This window comes from Phocoena sinus, chromosome 1, assembly GCF_008692025.1.
Source record: "Phocoena sinus isolate mPhoSin1 chromosome 1, mPhoSin1.pri, whole genome shotgun sequence".
NCBI classification, from domain to species: Eukaryota; Metazoa; Chordata; class Mammalia; order Artiodactyla; family Phocoenidae; genus Phocoena; species Phocoena sinus.
In genome coordinates, this window is record NC_045763.1 from 159,036,840 (window position 1) to 159,056,674 (window position 19,835).

Below are 19,835 nucleotides of genomic sequence, written 5' to 3' on the forward strand. Positions count from 1 at the left end.
ATATGGCCTTTATTATGTTGAGGAAAGTTCCCTCTATGCCTACTTTCTGGAGGGTTTTTATCATAAATGGGTGTTGAATTTTGTCGAAAGCTTTCTCTGCATCTACTGAGATGATCATATGGTTTTTCTCCTTCAATTTGTTAATATGGTTTATCACATTGATATATTTGCATATATTGAAGAATCCTTGCATTCCTGGAATAAACGCCACTTGATCATAGTGTATGATCCTTTTAATGTGCTGTTGGATTCTGTTTGCTAGTATTTTGTTGAGGATTTTTGCATCTATGTTCATCAGTGATATTGGCCTGTAGTTTTCTTTCTTTGTGACATCCTTGTCTGGTTTTGGTATCAAGGTGATGGTGGCCTCGTAGAAGGAATTTGGGAGTGTTCCTCCCTCTGCTATATTTTGGAAGAGTTCGAGAAGGATAGGTGTTAGCTCTTCTCTAAACGTTTGATAGAATTCACCTGTGAAGCCATCTGGTCCTGGGCTTTTGTTTGTTGGAAGATTTTTAATCACAGTTTCAATTTCAGTGCTTGTGATTGGTCTGTTCATATTTTTATTTCTTCCTGATTCAGTCTTGGCAGGTTGTGCATTTCTAAGAATTTGTCCATTTCTTCCAGATTGTCCATTTTATTGGCATAGAGTTGCTTGTAGTAATCTCTCATGATTTTTTTTATTTCTGCAGTGTCAGTTGTTACTTCTCCTTTTTCATTTCTAATTCTATCGATTTGAGTCTTCTCCCTTTTTTTCTTGATGAGTCTGGCTAGTGGTTTATCTATTTTGTTTATCTTCTCAAAGAACCAGCTTTTAGTTTTATTGATCTTTGCTATTGTTTCCTTCATTTCTTTTTCATTTATTTCTGATCTGATTTTTATGATTTCTTTCCTTCTGCCAGCTTTGGGGCTTTTTTGTTCTTCTTTCTCTAATTGCTTGAGGTGCAAGGTTAGGTTGTTTATTCGAGATGTTTCCTGCTTCTTAAGGTGGGCTTGTATTGCTATAAACTTCCCCCTTAGAACTGCTTTTGCTGCATCCCATAGGTTTTGGGTCGTTGTGTCTCCATTGTCATTTGTTTCTAGGTATTTTTTTATTTCCTCTTTGATTTCTTCAGTGATCACTTCATTATTAAGTAGTGTATTGTTTAGCCTCCATGTGTTTGTATTTTTTACAGATCTTTTCCTGTAATTGATATCTAGTCTCATGGCGTTGTGGTCAGAAAAGATACTTGATACAATTTCAGTTTTCTTAAATTTACCAAGGCTTGATTTGTGACCCAAGATATGATCTATCCTGGAAAATGTTCCATGAGCACTTGAGAAAAATGTGTATTCTGTTGTTTTTGGATGGAGTGTCCTATAAATATCAATTAAGTCCATCTTGTTTAATGTATCATTTAAAGCTTGTGTTTTCTTATTTATTTTCATTTTGGATGATCTGTCCATGGGTGAAAGTGGGGTGTTAAAGTCCCCTACTATGAATGTGTTACTGTCGATCTCCCCTTTTATGGCTGTTAGTATTTGCCTTATGTATTGAGGTGCTCCTATGTTGGGTGCATAAATATTTACAATTGTTATATCTTCTTCTTGGATCGATCCCTTGATCATTATGTAGTGTCCTTCTTTGTCCCTTTTAATAGTCCTTATTTTAAAGTCTATTTTGTCTGATACGAGAATTGCTACTCCAGCTTTCTTTTGGTTTCCATTTGCATGGAATATCTTTTTCCATCCCCTTACTTTCAGTCTGTATGTGTCTCTAGGTCTGAAGTGGGTCTCTTGTAGACAGCGTATATAAGGGTCTTGTTTTTGTATCCATTCAGCCAATCTGTGTCTTTTGGTGGGAGCATTTAGTCCATTTACATTTAAGGTAATTATCGATATGTATGTTCCTATTCCCATTTTCTATATTATTTTGAGTTCATTATTATAGGTCGTTTCCTTCTCTTGTGTTTCTTGTCTAGAGAAGTTCCTTTAGCATTTGTTGTAAAGCTGGTTTGGTGGTGCTGAACTCTCTCAGCTTTTGCTTGTCTGTAAAGGTTTTAATTTCTCCATCAAATCTGAATGAGATCCTTGCTGGGTAGAGTAGTCTTGGTTGCAGGTTTTTCTCCTTCATCACTTTCAGTATGTCCTGCCACTCCCTTCTGGCTTGTAGGGTTTCTGCTGAGAGATCAGCTGTTAACCTTATGGGGATTCCCTTGTGTGTTATTTGTTGTTTTTCCCTTGCTGCTTTTAATATGCTTTCTTTGTATTTAATTTTTGACAGTTTGATTAATATGTGTCTTGGCGTATTTCTCCTTGTATTTATCCTGTATGGGACTCTCTGTGCTTACTGGACTTGATTAACTATTTCCTTTCCCATATTAGGGAAGTTTTCAACTATAATCTCTTCAAATATTTTCTCAGTCCCTTTCTTTCTTTCTTCTTCTTCTGGAACCCCTATAATTCGAATGTTGGTGCGTTTAATGTTGTCCCAGAGGTCTCTGAGACTGTCCTCAGTTCTTTTCATTCTTTTTTCTTTATTCTGCTCTGCAGTAGTTATTTCCACTACTTTATCTTCCAGGTCACTTATCCGTTCTTCTGCCTCAGTTATTCTGCTATTGATCCTATCTAGAGTACTTTTAATTTCATTTATTGCGTTGTTCATCATTGCTTGTTTCATCTTTAGTTCTTGTAGGTCCTTGTTAACTGTTTCTTGCATTTTGTCCATTCTACTTCCAAGATTTCAGATCATCCTTACTATCATTATTCTGAATTCTTTTTCAGGTAGATTGCCTATTTCCTCTTCATTTGTTAGGTCTGGTGGGTTTTTATCTTGCTCCTTCATCTGCTGTGTGTTTTTCTGTCTTCTCATTTTGCTTATCTTACTGTGTTTGGGGTCTCCTTTTTGCAGGCTGCACGTTCGTAGTTCCCGTTGTTTTTGATGTCTGTCTCCAGTGGCTAAGGTTGTTTCAGTGGGTTGTGTAGGCTTCCTGGTGGAGGGGACTAGTGCCTGTGTTGTGCTGGATGAGGCTGGATCTTGTCTCTCTAGTGGGCAGGTTCACGTCTGGTGGTGTGTTTTGGGGTGTCTGTGGCCTTATTATGATTTTAGGCAGCCTCTCTGCTAATGGGTGGTGTTGTGTTCCTGTTTTGCTAGTTGTTTGGCATAGGTTGTCCAGCACTGTGGCTTGCTGGTCGTTGAGTGAAGCTGGGTGCTGGTGTTAAGATGGAGGTCTCTGGGAGATTTCCACCGTTTAATATTATGTGGAGCTGGGAGGTCTCTTGTTGACCAGTGTCCTGAAGTTGGCTCTCCTACCTCAGAGGCAGAGCCCTGACTCCTGGGCTGGAGCACCAAGAGCCTTTCATCCACACGGCTCAGAATAAGAGGGAGAAAAAGTAGAGAGAATTGGTAGAAGTATGAGGAAAGAAAGAAGGAAAGGAGGAAAGGAAGGAAGGAAGAAAGAAGCAAAGAAGGAAAGAAAGGAGGGAGGGAGGGAGGAAGGAAGGAAGGAAGGAGGGAAAGAAGGAAAAAAGACAGAAAGAAAGAAGATACAGTAATAATAAAATAAAGTATAATATAGTTATTGAATTAAAAAATATTTAGAAAAAAAAAAAGGGACAGATAGAACCTTAGGACAAATGTTGGAAGCAAAGCTATACAGAGAAAATCTTACACAGAAGCATACACATACACGTTCACAAAAAGAGGTAAAGGGGGAAAAATCATAAATCTTGCTCTCAGAAACCACCTCCTCAATTTGGGGTGATTCGTTGTCTAAAGGAGGGAAGGAAGGAAGGAAAGAAAGAAAGAACGAAAGTAAAGTATAATAAAGTTATTACAATTAAAATTACTTATTAAGAAAAAAAATTTTTTTTAAAAACCATGGACGGATAGAGCCCTAGGACAAATGGTGGAAGCAAGAGTATACAGACAAGATCTCACACAGAAGCATACACGTACACATTCACAAAAAGAGGAAAAGGGGAAAAAAATCATAGATCTCGCTCCTAACTTCCACCTCTTCAATTTGGGATCATTCCTTGTCTATTCAGGTATTCCACAAATGCAGGGTATATCAAGTTGATTGTGGAGCTTTAATCCGCTGCTTCTGTGGCTGCTGGGAGAGATTTCCCTTTCTCTTCTTTGTTCTCACAGCTCACAGGAGCTCAGCTTTGGATTTGGCCCTGCCTCTGCGTGTAGGTCGCTGCAGGGCGTCTGTTTTTTGCTCAGACAGGACGGGGTTAAAGGAGCCGCTGATTCGGGGGCTCCGGCTCACTCAGGCCGGGGGTTGGGGGATGGGGAAGGAGGGGCACTGCGTGCGGGGCAGGCCTGTGGCGGCAGAGGCGGCGTGACGTTGCGGCAGAGGCCGGCGTGACGTTGCACCAGCCTGAGGCCCGCCGTGCGTACTCCCGGGGAAGTTGTCCCTGGATCCCGGGAACCTGGCAGTGGCGGGCTGCACAGGCTCCGCGGAAGAGGGGCGTGGAGAGTGACCCGCGCTCGCACACAGGCCCCTTGGTGGCGGCGGCAGCAGCCTTAGCGTCTCCCGCCCGTCTCTGGGGTTCGCGCTTTTAGCCGCGGCTCGCGCCCGTCTGGAGTTCCTTTAAGCAGCGCTCTTAAACCCCTCTCCTCGCGCACCAGGAAACAAAGAGGAAAGAAAAAGTCTCTTGCCTCTTCGGCCGGTGCAGGCTTTTCCCCGAACTCCCTCCCGGCTAGTCGTGGTGCACTAACCCCTTCAGGCTATGTTCAAGCCGCCAACCCCAGTCCTCTCCCTGCGCTCCGTCCAAAACCGAAACCCGAGCCTCAGCTCGCAGCCCCGCCCGCCCCGGTGGGTGAGCAGACAAGTCTCTCGGGTTGGTGAGTGCCGGTCGGCACCGATCGTCTGTGCAGGAATCTCCCCGCTTTGCCCTCCGCACCCGTCGCTGTGCACTACTCCGCGGTCCCGAAGCTCTCCCCTCCGCCTCCCGCAGTCTCCGCCCGCGGAGGGGCTTCCTAGTGTGTGGAAACTTTTCCTCCTTCACAGCTCACTCCCACTGGTGCAGGTGCCGTCCTTATTCTTTTGTCTCTGTTTTTTCTTTTTTTCTTTTGCCCTACCCAGGTACGTGGGGAGTTTCTTGCCTTTTGGGAGGTCTGAGGTCTTCTGCCAGCCTTCAGTAGGTGTTCTGTAGGAGTTGTTCCACGTGTAGATGTATTTCTGGTGTATCCGTGGGGAGGAAGGTGATCTCCGCGTCTTACTCTTCCGCCATCTTCAAGGTCCCCCAAGGTGTGTTTTTAAAGGACAAGATTTCTTAAACTTAATATAATGAATTTGTGTTTTATTGTTAGCCTTTGGGGGGTGGGGGAGTTGAGAATTCCAGGGTTGATGTTTTATTTAAGAAATATTTCCCTGCCCCGAGGTCTTAGAGGTATTTACCTAAATTTTCTGCCAATGTTACTGAACTTGGGTCTGCTTGCTGATGCGCAGTAAATCCAATCTACTGACACTGGGTTGTGGTGAAGGAAAGTTCAGCATTTATTGCAGGTGCAAGGAGGCAATAAATGCTCAAAAGACCTGAACTCACCAATGGACTTAAGGGAAGGGTTTTTAAAGACAGCTTGAGGGCTTCCTTGGTGGCGCAGTTGTTGAGTCCGCCTGCCGATGCAGGGGACATGGGTTCGTGCCCCGGTGCAGAGCGGCTAGGCCCGTGAGCTATGGCCGCTGAGCCTGCGCGTCCGCAACGGGAGAGGCCACAACAGTGAGAGGCCGCGTACCGCAAAGAAAAAAAAAAAAATGTGTGGTGAGTTTCATTTGTAGAGTTTTCTAATAAAATCATCTTTGCATACATAGGATAAGTGCAACTTGGTCATGGTTTATTATCTCTTTATACTTCATTGTATTCAATTTGCAAATATTTTCTTTAGGATTTTTATGTCTATATTTTTCTTTTTCATAATGTCTTAGGTTGGTTTTGATATCAGTGTTACACTAGCTTTACAAAATGAGTTAGAGAGTGTTATCTCTTTTTCAGTTCTTTGGAAGAATTTGTATAGGATTAGGATAACTTGTTCCTTGAATGTTGTGATTGGACTCATATGTTAAACCCCTGAGCATAAGTGTTTTAGTGTAGATTTTAAAGTACCACTTCAAATCATTTAATGTCTTGTCAGAAGCTCGTCTGTTTTACTTATCTTTGTTTTCTATTTTATTGATATCTGTTTTCATTTTTCACTTTTTTATTTTCATTAGGCTTATTCTGATATTTTTTCTCAAATATCTTAAGCCAGACATTTAGCTCACAGTTTTTGGTCTTTATTCTTTTCTAATATGGCATTTAAAGGTATTAATACCCCATATAGTACTCTTTTGCTGTATCCCATAAGAAATGATATGTAATAATTTCATTATCTTTCACATCTAGACATTTTTAACTATAATCACTATTTCTTCTATAACCCTCGAATTATTTAGAAGTTTGTTTTTTATTCCAAATATGTAGATATTTGATTATGTTTTTGTTAATATCTTCTCCATTAATTGTACTATAATCAGAGAGCAGGGTCCACTTGATACCTATTCTTTGAAATTTGCTGAGACTTGCTTTATGTCCTACTAGATGATCAGTTTTTATAAATGTTCCATATGAAAAAAAAAAAAATGTTCCATATGCACGTGAAAAGAATATGTTTTCTCATGCTCTGCTATTCTATTGGGCCACACTTATAATGGATTGATCTTCTTTGTCCCTGAAAACACTTTTTGTCTCAAAGTCTTTTTTTCTGTTAGATTAATATATCCAGTGGGGGTTGGACTTCCTGTGGGAATCCCGTGCTTCCTGCACTATATGGTTTTCCCACATGAATGATTTAGCATATGCTTCTGTCAGATGCCCAAGAGTATGATCTATTGAGGACCAATTCCAGGACAGACAAACCCCTTAGGATGAATAAGGGGTTTGAGAGAAAATGGTCTACCCAAAGAATATATTTTTTAGGCTGGATAGAGAGAGAAAAAGTAAAGTCAGGAATGACTTATCTCTTAGGAGATGAAGGAAGGGGTAAAAGTCAAGAATTCTCTTTGATTTTGAAGAACTGGTAGAGTGGGAATACACTAGAGAGAGTAGGAGAGGTACATTCTTAGAGTCCCAGAGTGAGATGACACTGTCCTTTTCATTAAAAAATTGTCCTAGCACATGGGCCATCTGCACACCCACAGCTTTGATCATTCCAGATCCATTTCCAACAATAACACAGTAAATATTTGACATAATTCAGGAAGCAGGAATAAGAAGGTGTTATTATAGTTGTCTGTGATGAAGTTAATAAATTAAATATGACTCCTTTAGCTACTGTTCCCTCCATAACTTGTACCCAGCCTTAGTAGGAGTTGGAAGCTGATAAAGGAGAAGGTGGGGAAAAGGACTTGTCAGAGAAGGTAGTTTTATCGTTTAGCTACCAGGTTCCATTCACAAATTGCCCAGGTTAACTTTGTAAATTAAAATACAAAATTTTTCACTTGTATTTTTCTCTTTCCTGAGGTTTCTGTCTTTCTTACTATAGTGAAAGAGGTCTTAGATTCATAAGTGGGAGGTGGTTCATACTTACTTGAAAAGAGACCTTTGATGAAAATATATTCCATTCTAATTTATAGGGATATATAAAAATACATTAAAATGTTTTTATATTTTATCTGAAATCTGCATATAGATAAAATGTTTCATTATAAATAATAAAATATATTTCATTATGTGACTGACATCTATTAAAAGAGTTACATAGTGATATCCCAGCAATTCCACATACAAATACACACAGAAATTGCCTCTGATTTAAGATTTTAAGGATGGAGCAATTCCAATGGCAATTAAGTGTGTAATGTAGACATGGAATAGATTACTGAAGCAAAGGGAAGGTAAAGGGAATTTCAAGATGATGCTTTATGATAGCCACTGACCTTATCTGGCTTTTGAGTACTCGAAATGTGGCTAGTCAAAATTGAGATGTTTTGTAAGTGTAGTATATACACCAGATTTCAAAGACTTAGTACCAAAAAAAAAGAATACTTTTGAATAAAATATATTATTAGAAGCAATATCACTTGTTTTTTCTCACTTTTTTAATGTGGCTACTAGAAAACTTTCAATTCCATAGGTGGCTCACATTATATTTTTATTGGAGAGTAGATAAATCATATAGACAGAAATTAAAGTACTCTGAATTATAGCGAGAAATGATAATGAACAAGGACTCATAGAAATTTGCTCTTTACTTCAGTGCTTCAAATAAGGAATACTGTGTTTTTGATTTTCAATCTTTATCATTTTATTTTAACTCAGTTTACAGGTGAAGGAGTTAGAGCCAATATTCTTCAACAGTTTTTATTCTAAAACAAAAACAAGATGTAAAAGTATTTACTTCTTGCTATAGTGTCTTCAGATACTGAGCAACCTTGAGTGCACCTTGAGTTATGGGTAGATGTTGCTGATATTCCCAGTTTTAGCCCCGACTATACTTTCTAAGAAGGTGCTTGGGCAGAAATGTAAAGCTCATGGCAGCTCAGGCATGCTCTGACCAAGTATAGAATCCCTTTTATTTGGGGGAGAAATTAGTTTTAGTATTCATATTTGACATTTTCCTCTGCAGGTATTCCAGTAACAGCCCAAACTACCACATTTTTAGTACCAGAAGTACTGTAAGTATTTAATTTTTTAAACTATAATTATTAATTTTTTTGACTTCACAGCAGAAAGCAAAGTGAATCATACTCAGTCATACAGCACAGTGTCATTCTTTTATTTTTATTTTATTTCCTCATCCTATATATCTTCCTAATATAAATTCCCCCTCCAATAAATGTTTTTAAATATGTATTTAGCAAAAATAGGTAGTGTTGTTTTGAGTGTTTTTGTGATTCAACATTCACAAAACGGTGTTATGATATAGGCAGGATGACCATGCAGTATATTGTTAAACTATTGAGAATTAAAGATAGTGCTATTAACAGTTATGCTGGGACAATAGGTATAAATTGGAACTGTCTAGACAAACCAGGATGTATGGTCACCCAAGCTATAGACTTCCTTCTCTACATTACTTTTTAAATTCAACACTGTCTAGTTCACTTCTTAATGATGCCTGATTACTAGTGTGTGTATATTATTTATCTATTCCACCCCCTCATGATGGATGAATGGCTTCCTACCACCACTAAAAACATTGTGATGAATGCCCTTCTACATGTCCTTTTATGAATCTGTGCAATAATTTTTCAGCTATGGTTGGTAGGACATAGGGAAACAGACACCTAACTTAACTACATTCTGCAAGATTTTTTCCAAAATAGCAATCACAATTTATATTCTTACCCAGTGAACATCTTCACCAGAATTTGGTATTATTGAATTTCCCATTTGTTTTTACCAATCTCATTTCTACATAGTAATAGTTTACTGCTGTTGTTATTTTCAATTCTCTGATGACTAGTGATTTTGAGCATCGTTTGCCGTATTTATGCAGGATTCTCCTGTGAATTCCGTTTTCATTTTTGCCCATTTTCCGCTTAATTTTCTACCCTTTTCTTGTTGATTTACAGAGCAATGTCTATGTTCCACTCTATGTATTAGTCAAATGTTGATTTTAAATATTTTAGTTATCATTTCATAGCCTCTCATCTACTCATCTAACCATTGACTTTGTCCATGGATACTTTATTTTTTTTTAAAAGATGACTTTTGTTGAGCCATCCCATCCCTTATTTGATGTTACAGTTTATACTTTTTTTGAATTTAATTTAAGAAAAAATTTTGCCTACCCTGCATTGCAAAGATTTTTATCCTACATTTTCCTTTATATGATTTATATTTTTACTTTTCAAATAAAGGTCATAAGTAATATCTGGAGTCCACCTTGTATATAATATAAGGTAGGCATTTACATTACTTTCTCCATAGAATGAACCAGCATGTATTTTAAGATTTATTGTTTCCTTATTATTTTTTCTGGTGTCATCTTTGTTTTATATATGGATGTGTTGATTTCTGGACTTTCCTCTTTCCTATTGGAAGATTTGACTGATCCTCTCTGCAACATGTTTCATGTAGTTGGAGTTTCAATTCTGTATATTCCATTGAATTAACATACAACAATATATATATTATTCTACTCTAGATAAACCATCAGTTTTTTCCATTTTTAGTCTACTGTGATTAGGGCTGCTATGAACATTCTTATGCCTATTTTCTGCTTAACATATGTATGTATTTCTGCTGGGTGTATACCTAGGAGTGGAATTGATAAGTCATAAGGCATGTGCATATGTTCAGCTTTAGTAGATGGTGCCAAAAGATTTTACAAAGTAATTTTATCAGTTTACGTTCATATTCTGTTTACAGATATTGTTGTATTTACATTATTCAAAACCAGGCAAAAAGAATCTATGTAAACTATATTTCCTTTTTTTAATTTTTATTTTATATTGGAGTAGAGTTGATTAACAATGTTGTGTTAGTTTCAGGTGTACAGCAAATTGTGATTCAGTTATACATATACATGTATCTCTTCTTTTTCAAATTCTTTTCCCACTTAGGTTATTAAAACTATATTTCCTTTTAAAATGTGCATTTGTCTTAAAATTTATTGCTATCCATTTCTTTATAACCTTTGCATACCACTTAAATTTCTATTTGTAGTTATTGTATTTCTCTAATATTATTTGTTTATGTACTTCATCTTTTTTCTTGAAGAACTTTGTTATATGATTGACCATTTTATTAGTCTTTTTTTTAAATCACCCTTTTTCTTTTCTACTGTTCCTTTATCACTTTTATGTAGGTTACAGAAATGTTTCATTTCTAATTGATAATTGGTCCCCAAAACAAAAAAGTTACGTAATTGCAGAAATGCAGATTAGGAGCTAGAGTTTGATTATCAGAGCAGAAGTTAGAGGAAAGTCAAGAGAGTAGATGATAAAAACAGTGGTATTGTGCTTGCTTGAAAGTAATATTCAGAGAAAGAAAGAAAATATTGAGTATGCAGAATACTTCAGGGATTAAGTAGTCCATGAATCTTCTTGATGGAAAGCATTTTAAAAAGTCCCTCCCCACCTTTTTGCTTTTCCTGAAATTTCAGCATGAGGATTGGCACACATGAAGGTGCTCTTAGGGAACATACACTGTTGGATACTGTTTTTGTGTTCTCCCTCTGCCTCATTACAGTTCATTGGTGTTTCTGAGATAGGAGCTTGTACACTCATCTGGAGCCCTGATTTTTGTGACTGCTGCCCAGGAATCACCACAGATTGCCTGCCTCTGGTGGCCAGTGGGGCTTATATGCTTGCAATCCCACAGGACAGTATATATTTGCACACTTTCAAAGCTGCTGCCTGAGGATCTGGATGCTAATCAGCATGAATCTAGGTGCTGACAGATTCTCCCCTTTGGGACACTGACAGGTCTTGGCACATCCTCAACTACTAGGAGCTATTAAAAATGAAATAGGCTGCTTGGACAATCACAAAGGGAGATAACCAAGAGCTAGCGCAGGGTTGAACAATATGCTCATCTCCTACACAAGGCCATGCCTTCAAGGCTGGGAGAGATGGTAGTTTCATCTACTGTAGAAATCAACAAAGAGTCAAAGAAAATGAAATAACAGAGGAATATGTTCCAAACAAAAGAATAAGATAAAACCTCAGGGGAAAAAAAAAACCTTAAAGAAATGGAGATAAGTAATTTACCTGATAATGGTTGGGGAGAGGAATAAAGATGGCAGAGTAGAAGGATGTGGAACTCACCTCCTCCCACAAATGCATCAAAAATACATCTACAGTGGAACAGTTCTCACAGAATACCTACTGAACACTAACAGAAGACCTCAAAAACCTGAAAGGACAAGAAAGATCTCCACGTAACCAGGTGGGATGAAAGGAACAACAAAAGAGGAAGTGGGACAGGACTGGCACCCCTGGGAGGGAGCTGTGAAAAAAGAAAGGTTCCTGCACCTTGGGAAGCCCCCTCCCTGGTGGGGAGATGAGCCAGGACAGAAAGGGTGCTGCACATGCTCAGAGGAGAGTGCATCAACTGGTTTGTAGCAGGCAGAACAGAGAGAGGCCTGCACAGATGGTTGTGCTACTACCCTGCATGCCCCAGCCTGAGACACGCATCCACTGGTATGGGTGGGGACTGAGTGCTGAAACTCAGGTATTAGAGGACTGGTGTTGGCTGTGTGGAGGAGACAGCCTGAAGGGGCTGGAGTGTATTATAGCCACAACCAGGGCTGTTTGCAGAAGAAGCCCGAGCCTGCCGTAGAAATAAAGCTCCATTATTAAGTGGTGCACAAAGGGAGGAGTGGGGCTGCCATAGCAACCTCTTTCTCCTTGCACCAGCCTCCACCTCCATGGGCTCCAGGACTGCATGCTCCATCCACCACCTCAGCAGGCTCCTGCCTAGTAGACTCCTACTCCCTTGCCGCTGCCAGGGCAGGCTCTCAAGCCCCAGCCACTACCTTGGTGGGCTCACGCCTCAGCAGGCTCTGGCACCAGGCCAGGCGCCACCTTGGCAGGCTCCGGGAGCAGGCCAATGCAGAAATGCAGATTAGGAGCTAGAGTTTGGCAGGCTCCGGGAGCAGGCCAATGAGTTGCCCACATGCAGAGGCAGGGCTGAAATCGTAGTTGAGCTCCAGGGCTGTGTGACTTAGGAGATAGGGCTGGAATCTCAGTGGCTTTGTGAGCCGCTGATTTACACCTCCGCCATCGGCTTTGTAAATTCAGTGCCTGTAGGACATTCGAGCAGACAATGGGTGCTCCCATGGCTGGGACGGGTCTGGCCTTAGCAGCTGTGGGCTTTGTGCGTGCAGGCACATGGGGGCTGACCCAGATCAGGATCTGGGCTGCCTCAATAGCTTGCACAGCAGGTCCAGGTGTGTGACTACTCCAGTCCTGGCACCTGACTTCAGTGGATCTGCGCTGGTGGCCTTGTGAAAACAATGCCTGAGAGACGTGAGGGCTGATTGCCGGCATGCACATAGTAGAGACGGGGCTGACGTCAGTGCCAACAACTGTGTACTTTGTGAGCCTGCACAATGGGTGAAAGGTGACACAACAGAGCACACTCACCAGTGAACAGCTCTGGCAGAGGAATGAATATTCAGTGGCTCCTCTCCCAGTGAGAGCACTCCAGTCCCACATACTGTGCACTGCAGTTCAGAAACACAGCTCAGAAATGGATCTGAGGCTTCTACTCCTAAAACTAAGGAGCAGACCTTACTCCTGACAGGGCAGTGACAACCACAGAGCAAAGACGAGGACCTGCTCAACATCCAGTGCAGGCTCTGTCCACCACAACACCAGTCATACCTCCTATCAAGGAGATAACAGCCAGCACACACCAAGAAAAGAGGCGGCAGGCATCTGAACTCAAAACAGCACTTGCACCAAAAATGTTAAACCCATACAATCTACACAAGGGATGCTCCCACATAAAAATAGCCCTCCAAGACCACAGTGGACATTGTTTCTCCTAAATTCATAGAGCAAGAGAAATATAAGTAAAATGAAGAAGCAGAGGAACCACTCCTAATTAAAAGATCAAGGGAATTCCCCTGAAAGAACAAACTATGAAACGGCCCTCTTCAGTCTAATAGACACTGAGTTCAAAAAGGAGATAATGAAAATGCTGAAGGAATTAAGAAGGGCTGTTGATAGATATGCAGGTTACTGTAAAAAGAAAACAGAAACTATAGAAAGGAACTAGGAAAAATTAGAGAACTCATCTGCCAAGACAAAATCTGAGCTAAAGGCAATGAATAGCAGAGTGAATAATGCAAGGGAACTAATAAATGATCTGGAAGATTAAAATAATGGAGATCACACAATCAGAACAACAGACAGAAAAACAAGTGAAAAAAAAATGAGAGCAATATAAAAGACCTATGGGATAATATAAAACATGCCAATCTATGCGTAATGGGGATCCCAGAAGGAGAAGAAAGAGAAAGGGGAATTGAAAATGTATTTGAAGAAATTATGGCTGAAAACTCCCCAAACCTAAAGAAGGAAACAGATATCCAGGTACAGGAAGCACAGAGGGTCCTGAACAAGATGAACCCAAACAGACCTACACCAAGACATAATTAAAATGGCAAAAGTTAAAAAGAGGATTCTAAAGGCAGCAAGATAAAACCAAAGAGTTAATTGCAAGGGAACCCCCATAAGGCTATCAGCTGATTTCTCTACAGAAAAGTTGCAGGCCAGAAGGGAGTGGCAAGGCATATTCAAAGTCCTAAAAGGGAAAAATCTGTAACCTAGGATACTCTGCCCAGCAAGATTATCATTTAGAGTAGAAGGAGAGATGAAGAATTTCTCAGGCAGAGGGGAGCTTCAAGCTGGTGGAAGAGTAAGACGTAGAGATCATCTTCCTCTCCACAAATACATCAGAAATGTATCTACATGTGGAACAGCTCCTATAGAACACCCTACTGAACGCTGGCAGAAGACCTCAGACCTCCCAAAAGGCAAGAAACTCCCCACGTACCTGGGTAGGGCAAAGGAAAAAAGAAAAAACAGAGACAAAAGAATAGGGACAGGACCTGCACCACTGGGAGGGAGCTGTGAAGGAGGAAAGGTTTCCACACAAGAGGAAGCCCCTTCGCGGGCGGAGACTGCGGGTGGCAGAGGGCGGAAGCTTCAGAGCCGCAGAGGAGAGCGCAGCAACGGGGGTGTGGAGGGCAAAGTGGAGAGATTCTCACACAGAGGATCGGTGCCGACCAGCACTCACCAGCCCGAGAGGCTTGTCTGCTCACTCGCCGGGGCGGGCGGGGGCTGGGAGCTGAGGCTCGGGCTTCGGAGGTCAGATCCCAGGGAGAGGACTGGGGTTGGCAGCGTGAACACACAGCCTGCAGGGGGTTAGTGCACCACAGCTAGCCGGGTGGGAGTTCGGGAAAAGGTCTGGAGCTGCCGAAGAGACAAGAGACTTTTTCTTGCCTCTTTGTTTCCTGGTGTGCCGGGAGAGGGGATTAAAAACGCCACTTAAAGGAGCTCCAGAGACAGGCGTGAGCCGTGGCTATCAGCGCGGACCCCAGAGACGGGCATGGGACTCTAAGGCTGCTGCTGCCGCCACCAAGAAGCCTGTGTGCAAGCACAGGTCACTACTCACACCTCCCCTCCTGGGAGCCTGTGCAGCCCGCCACTGCCAGGGTCCCGTGGTCCAGGGACAACTTCCCCGGGAGAACGCACGGAGCGCCTCAGTCTGTTGTAACATCACGCCGGCCTCTGCCGCTGCAGGCTCACCCTGCATCCGTACCCCTCCCTCCCCCCGGCCTGAGTGAGCCAGAGCACCCGAATCAACTGCTACTTTAACCCCGTCCTGTCTGAGTGAAGAACAGATGCCCTCAAGCGACCTACATGCAGAGGCAGGGCCAAATCCAAAGCTGAACCCTGGGAGCTGTGCGAACAAAGAAGAGAAAGGGAATTTCTCCAAGTAGCCTCAGGAGCAGCAGATTAAATCTCCACAATCAACCTGATGTACCCCGCATCTGTGGAATACCTGAATAGACAACGAATCATCCCAAATGAAAGAGGTGGACTTTGGGAGCAAAAGATATATATTTTTCCCCCCTTTTTCTCTCTGAGTGTGTATGTGTATGCATCTGTGTGTGACGTTGTCTCTATAGCTTTGCTTATAGCATTTGTCCTAGGGTTCTGTCTGTCCGTTTTTCTTTCTTGTTACTTTAAAAAAATTTTTTTTCTTAATAATTTTTTATTTTAATAACTTTACTTTATTTCATTTATCTTCTTCCTTCCTTCCTTCCTTTCTTCCTTTCTATCTATCTTTCTTTCTTTCTTCTTTCATTTTTTCTCCCTTTTATTCTGAGCCATGTGGATGAAAGGCTCTTGGTGCTCCAGCCAGGTGTCAAGGCTTTGCCTCTGAGGTGGGAGAGCCAACGTCAGGACACTGGTACACAAGAGACCTCCCAGCTCCATGTAATATCAAATGGTGAAAATCTCCCAGAGATCTCCATCTCAGCGCCAAGACCCGGCTTCACTCAGCAACCAGCAAGCTACAGTGCTGGACACCCTATGCAAAACAACTAGCAGGACAGGAACACAACCCCATCCATTAGCAGAGAGGCTGACTAAAATCATAATAAGGCCACAGACACCCCAAAACATGCCACCAGACGTGGACCTGCCCATCAGAAAGACAAGATCCAGCCTCATCCACCAGAACACAGGCACTAGTCCCCTCCACCAGGAAGCCTATACAACTCACTGAACCAACCTTAGCCACTGGGGACAGACATCAAAAACAAAGGGAACTACGAACCTACAGCCTGCAAAAAGGAGACCCCAAACACAGTAAGTCAAGCAAAATGAGAAGACAGAAAAACACACAACAGATGAAGGAACAAGGCAAAAACCCACCAGACCTAACAAATGAAGAGGAAATAGGCAGTCTACCTGAAAAAGAATTCAGAGTAATGATAGTAAAGATGATCCAAAATCTTGGAAACAGAATGGAGAAAATACAAGAAAGATTTAACAAGGACCTAGAAGAACTAAAGAGCAAGCAAACAATGATGAACACAATAAATGAAATTAAAAATTCGCTAGAAGGGATCAATTGCAGAATAACTGAGGCAGAAGAATGGATAAGTGACCTAGAAGATAAAATAATGGAAATAACTACTGCAGAGCAGAGTAAAGAAAAAAGAATGAAAAGAACTGAAGACAGTCTCAGAGACCTCTAGGAAAACATTAAATACACCAACATTCGAATTATAGGGGTCCCAGAAGAAGAAGAGAAAAAGAAAGGGACTGCGAAAATATTTGAAGGGATTATAGTTGAAAACTTACCAAATATGGGAAAGGAAATAGTTATTCAAGTCCAGGAAGCACAGAGAGTCCCATACAGGATAAATCCAAGGAGAAACATGCCAAGACACATATTAATCAAGCTATCAAAAATTAAATGCAAAGAAAAAATATTAAAAGCAGCAAGGGAAAAATAACACACAAGGGAATCCCCATAATGTTAACAGCTGCTCTTTCAGCAGAAACTCTGCAAGCCAGAAAGGAGTGGCAGGACATATTTAAAGTGATGAAGGAGAAAACTCAGCAAGGATCTCATTTAGATTTGATGAAGAAATTAAAACCTTAACAGACAAGCAAAAGCTAAGAGAATTCAGCACCACCAAACCAGCTTTACAACAAATGCTAAAGGAAATTCTCTGGCAGGAAACACAAGAGAAGGAAAAGACCTACAATAAGAAACCCAAAACAATTAAGAAAATGGGAATAGGAACATACAAATTGATAATTACCTTAAATGTACATGGATTAAATTCTCCAACCAAAAGACGTAGACTGCCTGAATGGATACAAAAGCAATATCCATATATATGCTGTCTACAAGAGACCCACTGCAGACCTAGGGACACATACAGACTGAAAATGAGGGGATGGAAAAAGATATTCCATGTAAATGGAAATCAAAAGAAAGCTGGAGTAGCAATTCTCATGTCAGACAAAATAGACTTTAAATAAAGACTATTACAAGACACAAGGAAGGACACTACATAATGATCAAGGGATCGATCCAAGAAGAAGATATAACAATTGTAAACATTTATGCACCCAACATAGGAGCACCTCAATACATAAGGCAAATACTAACAGCCATAAAAGGGGAAATGGACAGTAACACAATCATAGTAGGAGATTTTAACACCCCACTTTCACCAATGGACAGATCATCCAAAATGAAAATAAATAAGGAAACACAAGCTTTAAATGATACATTAAGCAAGATAGACTTAATTGATATTTATAGGACATTACATCCAAAAACAACAGAATACACGTTCTTCTCAAGTGCTCATGGAACATTCCCAGGATAGATCATATCTTGGGTCACAAATCAAGCCTTGGTAAATTTAAGAAAATTGAAATCGTATCAAGTATCTTTTCCGACCACAATGCTATGAGAATAGATATCAATTACAGTAAAGACTCTGTAAAAAATACAAGCACATGGAGGTTAAACAATACACTACTTAATAACCAAGAGATCACTGAAGATATCAAAGAGGGAATCAAAAAATACCTAGAAACAAATGGCAGTGAATACACGACGTCCCAAAACCTATGAGATGCAGCAAAAGAAATCCTAAGAGGGACGTTTATAGCAATACAATCCTACCTTAAGAAACAAGAAGCATCTCAAATAAACAACCTAACCTTACACCTAAAGCAATTAGAGAGAGAAGAACAAAAAATCCCCAAAGTTAGCAGAAGGAAAGAAATCATAAAGATCAGATCAGAAATAAATGAAAAAGAAATGAAGGAAACGATACAAAGATCAATAAAACTAAAAGCTGGTTCTTTGAGAAGATAAACAAAATTGATAAACCATTAGGCAAACTCATCAAGAACAAAAGGGAGAAGAATCAAATCAATAGAATTAGAAATCAAAAAGGAGAAGTAACAACTAACACTGCAGAAATACAAAGGATAATGAGAGATTACTACAAGCAACTATATGCCAAAGAAATATACAACCTGGAAGAAATGGACAAATTCTTAGAAATGCACAACCTGCCAAGACTGAACCAGGAAGAAATAGAAAATATGAACAGACCAATCACAAGCACTGAAATTGAAACTGTGATTAAAAATCTTCTAACAAACAAAAGACCAGGACCAGATCGCTTCAGAGGCGAATTCTATCAAACATTTAGCGAAGAGCTAACACCTATCCTTCTCAAGCTCTTCCGAAATATAGCAGAGGGAGGAACACTCCCAAACTCATTCTATGAGGCCACCATCACCCTGATACCAAAACCAGATAAAGATGTCACAAAGGAAGAAAACTACAGGCCAATATCACTGATCAACATAGATGCAAAAATCCTCAACAAAATACTAGCAAACAGAATCCAACAGCACATTAAAAGGATCATACACCATGATCAAGTGGGGTTTATCCTAGGAATGCAAGGATTCTTCAATATACACAAATCATTCAATGTGATACACCATATTAACAAATTGAAGGAGAAAAACCATATGATCATCTCAATTGATGCAGAGAAAGATTTCGACAAAATTGAACACCCATTTATTATAAAAACCCTGCAGAAAGTAGGCATAGAGGGAACTTCCCTCAACATAATAAAGACTGTATATGACAAACCCACAGCCAACATCATCCTCAATGGGGAAAAACTGAAACCATTTCCACTAAGATGAGGAACCAGACAAGGTTGCCCACTCTCACCATTATTATTCAACATAGTTTTTGAAGTTTTAGTCACAGCAATCAGAGAAGAAAAAAGAAAGGGAATCCAAATTGGAAAAGAAGAAGTAAAGCTGTCACCATTTGCAGATGACATGATACTATACGTAGAGAATCCTAAAGATGCTACCAGAAAACAATGAGAGTGAATCAATGAATTTGGTAAAGTAGCAGGATAAAAAATTAATGTATAGAAATCTCTAGCATTCCTATACACTAATGATGAAAAATCTGAAAGTGAAATCAAGAAAACACTCCCATTTACCATTGCAACAAAAAGAATAAAATATCTAGGAATAAATCTACCTAAGGAGACAAAAGACCTGTATGCAGAAAACTATAAGACACTGATGAAAGAAATTAAAGATGATACAAACAGATGGAGAGGTTTACCATGTTCTTGGATTGGAAGAATCAACATTGTGATAATGACTCTACTATCCAAAGCAATCTACAGGGTCAGTGCAATCCCTATCAAACTCTCACTGGCATTTTTCACAGAACTAGAACAAAAAAATTCACAATTTGTATGGAAACGCAAAAGACCCGAAATAGCCAAAGCAATCTTCAGGAAGAAAAACGGAGCTGGAGGAATCAGG

The 19,835-nt window shown here is 40.3% G+C and overlaps 1 protein-coding gene across 1 annotated transcript in view; it reads left to right on the top strand.

Annotated features, from left to right (window-relative positions):
- Positions 1-19,835, top strand: part of CATSPERE (catsper channel auxiliary subunit epsilon) — a 261,504-nt gene that overhangs the window by 3,890 nt on the left and 237,779 nt on the right. Inside the window, exon 2 of the mRNA XM_032606338.1 lies at positions 8,591-8,639. Within this exon, the coding sequence (XP_032462229.1) occupies positions 8,591-8,639 (49 nt within the window). The remainder of the gene's footprint in view (positions 1-8,590; positions 8,640-19,835) is intronic.